The following is an 11,738-nucleotide window of genomic DNA, read 5'->3' on the forward strand; positions in this document are numbered from 1 at the left end:
AGAAATCACATATTCTATATGTTTAACAAACACCTTGTCTTGCAACCGAAGAACTATCACAGTTTTTTATGCATTTCATCTCTTTTGCCTATTTCGGATGACTTTCATAAAAAGTGATTAAGAATTACTCTGAATATTTTTTTTCTCTATGTTTGAAGTGGACATTTTGGCTTTTTCTAAGTTTTATTGTGTGGCAATTTAGGATGCAGTTGTGTGTCTGCATTCTCCAGAGGAATTATGAAATCTTTCATGACTATATTTTAATTATAGATCACACATTCACACTGACTTCTAATATTAACGACCCAGTGATATTCTAATTATTTGAATGTATAGTAGCTACACCGATAAAACTATTAGTGCTACATGCAGGTCATTTTTTTTAGCAATCCTAGAGAGATTGTATTGTGACTGCCCAGAACTGGACATAAATAGCCGCATAGCTCGCACATTGATATTCCAGCAATAAATCACAGGTAGGGCATGCCTGATATTTGGCCCTTGTTCAGTTGTGTTGATTACTGTCTTCATAATGCCTTGCAACCTCAACCGTTGAGCATTTTGTAATACAATTAACAAAGAGAAAATCATATTGAACTTTGGATTTTACCAAAAATGGTCTTAACTGTTGACTAGCTGTTTACTTCACTTTTACAAGGAAGATTTTTATTTGTATTTCAAATGTTTTGAAGAAAAACTGTATGACGTTTCATATACCATATGTCTTCAGCTTCACAGGTAGAATTTCTGATTCAGCAAAGGAACATCTACCTATATAGCAATGGGCAATTTAACATCTCATGGCTGAACCATGGCAACCTAGATTATGTTCTACACAGCATTAAAGAGGCAGTAGCTGAAAACGACCAGAACCATTGACGTCAAAGTGACTGTGACCATTGTTTTTAGACTTAATTGTTTAGAATGGAAACCATTTTTGTGAATTGCTCCAGTGTACGTGTTAATATAATGTTTATTTACTTGAACACCTGTTAATCTTCCTTCTTGAAGGAAGGTTTGTGCCCATTTATTTAAAAAAAGCCTGTGGATGCCTACAGCTCATTGCATGATCTTATTTGCTCAATTTTTTAATTCAATTGTTGTATGTTTGTGTCATTGTCAATTAAAGTGGTTTAACACTATTTTATTGTATAATCTCAGTTATGTTATCAAAAGTACAGTCAAATCTTTTTTTTATAATTTTTTTAAATTATTTTAGACATGGGGAGATTATGTGATTTGCCCAGAGTCACAGGATGTTGAGCATCCGGGGACTCAAACTTGGTTCCGCAGTTCTATTCTGGCCATTAGGCAGCATCTCCGCTGCTGTGTAGAGCAGAAATGCTGGCCTTGCCTGTGTACAGCAGTGCAGACACTCATCCATCTATCCTCTGGCCCATTTCACATCGACAGGACTCTTCCTACAACTGGAGCTTTGGGACCTCTAGGTCCACTGCAACTGAAAATCCCAGAGAGTGAAAGACAGGGGGTAGCACCAACAGGCACCCCTGCAATCTTGTGATTGAAGTAGGTGATTGCTGTACTCAATCAATCAATCAAACACTTGTAAAGCGCGCTACATACCCCTGAGGGTCTCAAGGTGCTTTTTGGGGGGAAGGGGGGGTGCCGGGGGGGGAGGGGAGCTGCTACTGACCGAAAAGCCAGGTCTTGAGAAGTCTTCTGAAGGCCAGTAGGTCCTGGGTCTGTCGTAGGCCGGTAGGGAGAGTGTTCCAGGTCTTGGCGGCGAGGTAGGAGAAGGATCTGCCACGGTGGTTTTCCGGATGCGTGGAACTGTGGCGAAGGCGAGGTTGGCAGAGCGGAGGCTGCGGGTGGGGGTGTAGAAGCTAAGTCGGGCGTTTACGTATGCTGGTCCCAGAGTACGACTTCGAGGGATGCAACTGGTGGCATTGCGTGTGCTGAGAAAATGGGGCTAGTAAGTGAGCAGGGTATGTATCCTCAAAGCTTGGTGATCCCGACACAATAATCCCTACCTCAATTTGCTCCACTCTCTCGCAACTGTCCATGACTCTCTTTCTTGGAGGACTGTGACTCTCACCTGTCCACCAAGTGCACGGAGATGTTTTCCTCATTTTTGGAATTGTTTGGGCACACTGACATTGGAGGCTTCATGTTTTAATTCTGAATCCTGACTGTCCCAAAGATGTCTGTGAGCCTATTCAGATAGCAGCTTCACCGGAGTCACAATGGTCACATTATGTGCCCGTCTACTGCTGATATTTCCTATTAATGTTTTCTTGATTTACCCCCCTTTTTATGGTCATTTAGAATGACAAAGGAACCTGTCTGGTTTTTGTCTGAAATCGCTTTTACTCTATTGTCATCATGGAGCATAGTTTTATTTAAAGTGATTTTATTGATTTTGTGCTGATAGTCGCTGATCCACTTGCTTACCCTGTAGAAAGCAACAGCAGCTCCAGAGATAGTTTAGTAGCTTTGTTCCACCTGATTGATCCTTCTGGACAGAGATGAATACTTGATAATTGAGAGGAATTACAAACAAACTGAAAATTAATGAATCAGTGCCTCTCAGAATCACATTGTGTTTGTTTATTTCAATGCTACACATTACTGCTTTTCCCGTATCAACGGTATAATGAATTTAAGCAATAAATATTGAATACTCGACCCATTTCCTCCCCTTCTTGATACTCTACAAATAAAAATATGTGAAAATCCTTCGCTCTGAATACCATACATTTCGTTTTATACTTATGCAAAGGCTTTTAAAATAAGTACATAATGTCAAAACATTCTTCAAATTATAACATATTGGTGAAATTGTTTAGGGCTCCAGGCAGAATACACGTTTTGGAATTGTCCTGCATTTCTGAAGGCTCCCCAGACACTCAACTTTTTAGAACAGGAATAATCCTGGTCAGTAAGTAAGGGTTGCATACATAAACCTAGGATGTATTTGTCCATGTGCTTCACATTTTTTAAGGTTCAACAAAAGTTTACAGCATCCGCTCCAAGCTGGTAAGAAATATTTTTTGTAAATATCTCTGGCTAGAATCGTTTGCCCTGGTCATTTATGCTTGTACATTGTGTATAGCATGCCTTCTTAGCGAATGTGTAAAGGATGTTGTAACACAAAAAATAAAGGAAACAATGGCCCCTGAAGGGGGAAGTGTGAACCTCAACTTCCTCGGTAACCAGTAAGTAACCATCAGCTGATTGGTCCTATTAGGAAAAATGTCAGTCTTATTCAATTGTTCATCATTTAAAATCACAAATGGAAGCACTCATTTAGGCTCTATTGAAGGCATTTGCAGTTGAAGTGGCAGGTGAGCATAAAGTGAGATAGTGCTACACAATATATGTGCTTCAATAGTGACTGCTGAGGATTCAGTGGTGTTTGATACACACTCTGACTCAACAACTCCGAGCTACAGGCTCCAAAATCACATAAAAACAATGCACTATTATTATTGTGTCAATGTTTCGACCCTCTGAGATTATTTATACAGAGTCATCATGAGGACGAAGGATGGAAAAACACCTACGGAGGAGAGACCACATATCATTTCGTTTGGGATGTCTTACGTACATAGAATAATGCTATGGGAGGGAGCGCAACCTACCCATTGGATGATATTCATGTCATTAATGTCAATAAGTACATTCCAGAATGGATCCACCACATCTGTCTGATGCATTTATATGTGTGAATGACAAGCTAGACTTAGCGGTGAAACCAAGCTTGAATGTTGAACAGGAACAATTATCTGATAAAATAGTTTTGCTGCAAGGGACTCCCCTACTGTATGTCCCCCTTCAACTAACAATGAAGTTTATGGAGGTCTTATATTCTAGGTCCTTAATGGCATAAATGAATGTGAGCACCCTTACACAAAAGCAGGAGCAGATGTGATGGGCGTATGTACTCACCACACAGTATGTGAATTTTTAGATTTAATGGTGTGCCTGTAAACACTAGGTTTCAGTCAGTGCCACAGAGAATGGTAACCCTTAATGAGAAAGGTAGGCATAATGAGACTTAACCACATCAAAAGTGTGACCAACAATGCAATATATGTGTGTGTGAAAAAATCTCACCCAATTATAAGCGCCACTGTGAGAAATCGTTGTACTGTAACTCCAGGCCAAACACTCCTAAGAGGCCGGGAGAACAAAGGTGGTAACATAGTGCTTCCAAAAGCTTTATTGTTGTGTTGTATTAGATACTTGAAAATATGAAGGATCTCTCTTGTCTGGTTGATAGGATCTGCACTTTGAGAGTGACTCTTGTTGCCCCTTTCCTGGATACAACCTAGGAGTTTGTCATGGGTTGGGAGGAGGAACATTTTCACTATTGCCATTCTGTGTCTATGCTTTTGTTACCACCTCAGCAGAAACCAATTGTTTTCAACCATCAATATAAGAGATACCTCCCTGCACGATTAAGAGTTGACCAGGCGCTGACGTGCACCTAATAGCAAAGCCTATAAGTACTCAGATAGTTATGCTAATATGTTGTTCATGACTCATTCTAAGTTGTCTCTTGACACAGCACCATTGGCATCATCTTGGTGGATCAAGTAGCCCTGGAAATAAGTCAAAATTGGTACTGCATACCCAGCTCTTAAGTCCACGCTGACAGTGGCTAAACACCAATATGAGGGTTACCTTTACCTAGACCGCCATTAGTCCTTCATTCTTTTGTGTTCTGTTTTTCTTTTTAGGTCTGGTCTTTGAGATAACTTTGAATGTCTCGTCAGACCATTGTTCTCTAAAAAGAATGGATGCATATTTACTTAATAAAGAAGTTTTTGGTCAGCAAATAAGTGAAAATAATGTTAACCAATGCCTGGTTAACAGGGGCAGCGGACTGCTGGCTCCTCTCCAAGAGCTGAAGAAGAGGAAGGGTGGACTTTCGGCACCCTGGCTCTCTGCTTCGCTGGCCAAGGAACGTAAATCTTGCAAAAAGTTCAAATATATTTGGCGTAAGACTATTCATCTGATAGTAAAGCCAATTAAAGATCCTCTTTTAATTCCGCTGCTCCCATTCTATCTTTCAGATCCTGACGTCTTTCATCTCTTTGCAGTCCTGCCAGAGGGCGATTGTTCCTTCCCAAAAGCTTTGCAACGGGCTTGCAACGGTCTTTGAAACAAAAATCGTCAATGTTCATAGAGCACTGCTGGTCGTGCAGGAGATATCCAATCTGCCTGCCAGGCTGATCCTGATAGCTTTTTAACCAGGCTTACCCAGTTCAGGTCCATCTCCTAGGAACAATCCAGGGAAGCTATCATGAAGTGTAAATGGGGGTCCACTTTTGATGCGCACCTCCCTTCTCTGTTAGCTGCGGCGTAGATATATTCAATCCTATGATCAACCCTATTTTTAACCTTTCTCTATTTTCGGGAGTTATGCCTGCCAACTGGAAACTGGCTAAAGTGATCCCTTTGCTCAAGAAGCCTGCACTTGACCCCAGCATCTTTTGTAACTACAGACCCATTTTGCTCCTCACGAAAATGCTGGCGAAACTAAGCAATGCTCAGCTCTCTGAGCATCTTGAGCAAGGCAAGTTGTTGCATCGAAGTCAATCTGGTTTTCGCCCTGTTACTACTGTAAGGAATCTGCAGTACTGGAGATCACAGACCTTATTAAATGGGCAATGGATTTTGGGAAAAATGCAGATTGACTTGTCTGCTTCCTTTGACACGTCCCACACTCTATCCTCCTACATTGACTGTCCGCCATGGGTGTGGGGAGCACTGTGTGGCACTGATGCAAGTCTTTTTTGGTCTCCAGAGGTCAATTGGTTTGGCTCACCCCTTTCTCCTTGGAGGTTAAAAGAGTTAACCAAGGGGTCCTGCAGGCCTCTGCATTAATCCCCACCCTCTTTAACATTTTCATGTCAATTTTGGCTTTTGTAGTTGAGCTATTTGAATCTAAAATCATCTCATATGCCAAAGATACCCATTTAGTCATTGCTTTCAGTAGCTCCCAAGCCTCTCTTGCATCATCTTTTACAGATTGCTGACTGATTGGATGCAGGGCAGTCAACTCAAATACAAACCGTAAAAGACAGAAATCCTTCCATTTGGATCACATGGGTCAAACTGATGGGAAGACCTTTGGCCCCCTGTGTTGCCAGCCCCACTCCCCCCATCTGTAGTAGTTAGAAACACAGGGGTAAAGCTGGACACCACCTTCTCCATGAGGCTGCAGATCGCAAAGGTGGTGGGCCAATGCTCCGCACTCTTAAGAAATTTCTGCCTCTCGTTCATCTTGAGGCTAGGAGACTGGTGATCCATGGGCTGATCACCACACGCTTGGATTATGCTAACACCCTTTATCTAGGAGCAGTTGAATACCCTTTAGGTGGTCCAAAACGCAGCAGCTAGGCTTCTCGTATGTTTACCTAGGCGTTATTCAATCTTGTTGGCCTTTAAAGCGCTCCACTGGCTGCCCATCAGGAAACTAATCCTATTCAAAACCCTGGTTTTGGGTATCTGGCACAGAGATTTGTCTAGTGCCTCCGCTCCAGAGCGCTCCACTCTTCCGCTTGCCTGCAAATCCCTTGCTTTAAGCATATCCGAAGAGGTGGCACAGCTTCCTTCTTTTGTGCTGCTAAGCATGGAATGAGCTCCTGAGCAAACTGCGCCTGATCCCCTCTGAGCAAATATTTTGCATAAAACATAAAACTTGGCTCTTTGCAGTGGGGCAGTAAGGGTTTCTATCGAGTGCAAAATATCTTAGTACAAAAAAATCGACTGTCAGAATATTGTTGACAAGAATATCGAGTTGAAGGTAAGTAATATTGTTTTTCAAAACATCGAAGTGATTAATATCGTTTGCTAAAATATTGTTGTTAAAAATATCGTTGTTTTATTTAGTATTATGTATTTTTGTTTGTATTGTAAATGTATGTGTTCTATTTATTGTGTAAGTATTGCATTTGTTTTTTAATATGTGTTACATTTTTAGAAGTTATTATTTTTCTGTTAAGTAATTTTTGCGTTTTAGTTTCATAGTGGGTTGTGTGTTTATCGGATATTAGGGTGGAAAGTGATTTAATTATAATAAATGTAATAATCATTTTTAGACGTTATTAATTTTTTAAATTACATTTTACATTTATGTTCCGTAGCGGGTTATGGGTTTATAGGTGAATAGGGTGGGAAGTAATTATAATTAATTAATTAATATCTTTTATTAATTAATATTTATGTATTCACTATTTTATATTGTTAATTGTGGTAATTATTATATTAATTTGTTATTAATTGAATGGTAATTAATAATAATAATTTTGTAAATACATTAACTGTTTTTTTAATGAGTGGTTTGTGGGTTTATAGGGGAGTAGGCTGGGAAGTAATTTAATAATAATTAATATATTTTTTATTATTTAATATTTATGTATTTAAGATTTTATATTGTTAATTGTGAAAAATAATGTATTGGTAATTATGTATTAATTAGTTAATAATTAACCATGTTATTTGTGTCATTTTTGTTAAGAGTGGGTTGATAGGGGAGTAGGCTGGGAAGTAAATTAATTGTAATATATTTGGTAATTTTCTTTATTATAAAATGTATTTTAGATTGTTTTATAGTGTTAATTGTGTGATTTAATTTATTCTTGATTGCTTTTAAATTGATTATTATTTAATAATTAATTAGTTATTAATTAATTATGTTAATTATGTTATGTTTTACATAATTAGTGGAATCATTTATAGGGGAATATGGTTGCCGGTATATTATTTTTTATTAATTAATTGTTTGTTAATTAATGTTAATTATTTTACTGGAGTGGGAATAGTAACTTATTCCCCTCCGCTATCCAACACTTTCCCTATTGTTGCACTCCTTGGAGTGGGAATAGTCTATTATTCCCCTTCGCTATCCCAAACTTTCTCTACTTTTGCAATCGCTGGAGTGGGAGCAGTCATTTTATCCCCTCCACTATCCAACACTTTCCCTACTGTTGGACTCACTGAAGTGTGAATATTAAATTATTCCCCTCTGCTATCCAACACTTTCCCTACTGTTGCACTCGCTGGAGTGGGAATAGTAAATTATTCCTCTCCGCTATCCAACACTTTCCCTACTGCTGCACTGGCTGGAGTGGGAATAGTAAATTATTCCCCTCCGTTTTCCAACACTTTACCTACTGTTGCACTTGCTGGAGTGGGAATAGTAATTTTTACCCCTACTCTATCCAACACTTTCCCTACCGTTGCACTCGCTAGAGTGGGAATAGTAATTATATCCCCTCTGCTATCCAACACTTTCCCTATTGTTGCACTCTTTAGAGTGGGAATAGTAATTTATTCCTCTTCGCTATCCAAAACGTTCTCTATTGTTGCAATCGCTGGAGTGGGAATAGTAATTTTATCCCCTCCGCTATCCAACACTTTCCCTACTGTTGCACTCACTGAAGTGGGAATAGTAAATTATTCCCCTCCGCTATCCAACACTTTCCCTGCTGTTGTACTTGATGGAGTGGGAATAGTAATGTTATCCCCTCCGCTAATCAACACTTTCCCTACTGTAGCACTCTCTGGAGTGGGAATAGTAATTTTTACCCCTCCGCTATCCAACACTTTCCCTTCTGTTGCACTCTCTGGAGTGGGAATAGTAAATGTTATCCCCTCTGCCATCCATACTTTCCCTACTGTTGCACTCCCTCGAGTGGGAATAGTATTTTTAAACCCTCCGCTATCCAACACTTGCCCTACTGTTGCACTCTCTGGAGTGCGAATAGTACATTTTATCCCCTCTGCTATCCAACACTTTCCTTACTGTTGCACTCCCTGGAGTGGGAATAGAAATTATTCCCCTCCGCTATCCAACACTTTCCCTACTGTTACATTCCCTGGAATGGGAATAGTAATTTATTCCCCTCCTCAATTCAACACTTTCCCTACTGTTGCACTCGCTGGAGTGGGAATAGTAATTTTTACCCCTACTTTATCCAGCACTTTCCTTACTGTTGCACTTGCTGGAGTAGGAATAGTAATTTTATCCCCTCCGCTATCCAACGTTTACTCAACTGTTAGTTATTGTAGCGTCAAATGTAATTGTAAAAAAATAAATAATAATAAAATTTTATTTTTAGTTTATTGGTGTACATATATATGTATATATATATATATATGTATATATATTTATAATTTGTAATATGTTTCGAACATTTTATAATTAATTACAATAATTATTTAATAATAATATTAAGTAAATGTATATATTATATTTTATATATATGTATGTTTAATTTATTTTTACATTGTATGTATTACTTATAATTTTAAACATTTTCTAGTAATTCTATCTTTTTTTAATTATATGTATTATTTACTTTATTTTACATTATTTTTTACACATTAAAAAAAATGATATTTTTAACAACGATATTTTCCCCCCGATATTTTTGTACTTACTATTATGAAGATAGGACTTTGATATTCTTGACAACGATATTTTTGTCACAATTCTTTTGGAGGTCAACATTTCTGTTGTCGATATCCTGTCAGTGATCCATGCTGGGCACATACCATGGAACACATGCTTTAGTGCTGGACACTCCTCGGAGTAGCCGGGCGCTCTGTAAATCTTCCATTCATTGATTCAGGCTTCATCCATTGGTCTGCTTAATTGTCATTCACTTTTTGCTTTGACCCGCCACCTCCTTCTGCTTGGAGCAATGGGTCAGTCCATTTCATCCATTGGTTCTCTTATATTTGAGTGACTGCACAAAGCGTGTGCACTTTGTTCATATCCCCTCAAATGAATCCCTTTCTCTTCAATGACAAAGGTCCTTCAATGTTGGTGTTTTTTAATTTTGTAAAAACAGCTGTTTATTTTCCTTCAAATTCAGATGCCTTAATTAGATGATGATTTTTTTTTCCTGTCTGCCTTTTAAACTTGCTGTTATAAAGTGTTGAAGGGACATTGTGAAATTTTAGCTGCCTGCTATTTGAGTGTATTATTGGGTGAAGATTGCTTCTTGTCGCCTTCATGAAAAGTTATGGTAAAATGTAAGGCTCAATTTAAAGTCTTTAAAAGGCAGTAAAACAGCCACATCAGTAAGTGCTTTTTAAGTGCAATACTATTATTGCAAGCTTATGTGGCCACTTTTATGTGGCGGCCAGTTTTCTTCCCTTTTTTCTTTGTGGTAAATGTTTTCAATAAAATAGGTAAATAACATAACCAATGCATAAGCATACAAAGGCTAGATCTGGTAGCTTTGCCAATGCTTGTTTAAATACTTTTGTCTTGTTTCTGTGCGCTTATCCTCATGCATTTTCTATTGTGCTACAATCTAGGTAATGTTCCTTTTCTTTTACGACTTGATGCATCCAAACTAAGGGGCCTATTCGGATGGCGGGTCGATGGAAACCCGGAAAACCGCCTGTCCGATTAGGCTGTGTGATTTTCGGCCCGCCACTTTTCTGCCGGGTGCAGTCTGCCCGCTTGCCTCGCAGGGGGAAATGGACCGCTACAATTGTGGCGGATCAGGGCCAAGCATCGCTGGTACGATTTTGATGCCGGCGGCAGCTAGCCTTTCCGCTGCGGTGGAACCGCCTTGGAAAGGGTGGCGGAGACATGTTCGGGGGGCCCATTGTGGGCCCACAATATGTGTGGTTGGGTGTGGGAGCATGGGGGGGTACCATCCCCCCTACATTTCCCTGTGTTAGGTGGCAAGCAATGTGCAGTGCCTGCCACGCAGTGCAGGGAGATGCAGGACATGCTCCTTTTGACATTGTGGCGGTGCTGCTGGCAGCAGCGACTGCGGCAATGTAATCGCCCGAATCCGACCGCTGTGGTCAGATTTTGACTGCGGAGCACCCTAATTGGACCGGCGGTTATGCCGCAGTCCTTGCTGGCGGCCTTTTCCCGCTACCATGGTGGTAGGAGAGGTTCTCCGACCGCCATCCTAATTGACCCCTTATGTCTTCAAATACCTATGTACAGTATTTTATGTACATTGTTGCTGTGACATATGGTTCTCATAACGAAGAAGTAATGACACCACAGCCTTGTGGCATCATCATTCAATGTGAATCGGTATGAGTGCTCCGCTCTAAATCAATGCCAGGAGAAGCGCCTGGATGTCTCCCTTCTCTTTCCCCAAACACAATAAGCAGCATTTCCTCTCATGTAAATCAGTGTGTAGGTGGCAAATAAAATTGGCACATACTAGAAGCAGATTACACTTTTGCCCATTGTGTCTGAGTATGGCGTCAAGTAGATATCTGTGGTGCATTTAAACTAGTGAGTGGGTACGACTGGATTGAGACCTTCAAAGATGAAAGGATTTTGTGTTGTAGCTTTGGTGCTTGGAGTAGGAGCATGTTTGTCTCTGTATCAGATTGTGTTTATTAGTCAACTCAGTAGTATTAGGAAGAATGGGAGTGTTGGAATGAGATAGGATCGTGTGGTATAATCCTTGAGAGAATGATTGTTGAGAAACAGTATGCAGTGGCGTAATGAAAGTTGAAGGGCCCCCCCTGCAAGGTACACAGAGGGGCCCCCTCCGGATTTAATCCGTAGGTCTCCAGCGTGAGTACATCGCTGAGGGGGCCTCCTGCAGCTCGTGGTCCCCCCGCACTGCGGGGGATGCGGGGGCCTGTGTTACGCCCCTGACAGTATGGATACACATGTTCGGCTAGCAATGAGGGAAAAGATCAAAAAGCGCTGAACGTGTGAATTGAGTAGGAGTATGAACCAATATGAAGAATAGTTATAAAGGGAGTAGTTAATA

At 40.0% G+C, this 11,738-nt stretch overlaps 1 protein-coding gene across 1 annotated transcript in view; it reads left to right on the top strand.

Moving 5' to 3' along the window:
* GOT1L1 (glutamic-oxaloacetic transaminase 1 like 1) overlaps positions 1 to 1,142 on the top strand; it is a 484,104-nt gene extending 482,962 nt beyond the window's left edge. The window contains exon 9 of the mRNA XM_078666696.1: positions 731 to 1,142. Coding sequence (XP_078522822.1) covers positions 731 to 879 — 149 coding nt within the window. The 3' untranslated portion in view covers positions 880 to 1,142. The remainder of the gene's footprint in view (positions 1 to 730) is intronic.
* Positions 1,143 to 11,738: the final 10,596 nt, after the last annotated feature.

The sequence above is a fragment of the Lissotriton helveticus genome, chromosome 11 (assembly GCF_964261635.1).
Source record: "Lissotriton helveticus chromosome 11, aLisHel1.1, whole genome shotgun sequence".
In the NCBI taxonomy this organism is placed as follows: domain Eukaryota; kingdom Metazoa; phylum Chordata; class Amphibia; order Caudata; family Salamandridae; genus Lissotriton; species Lissotriton helveticus.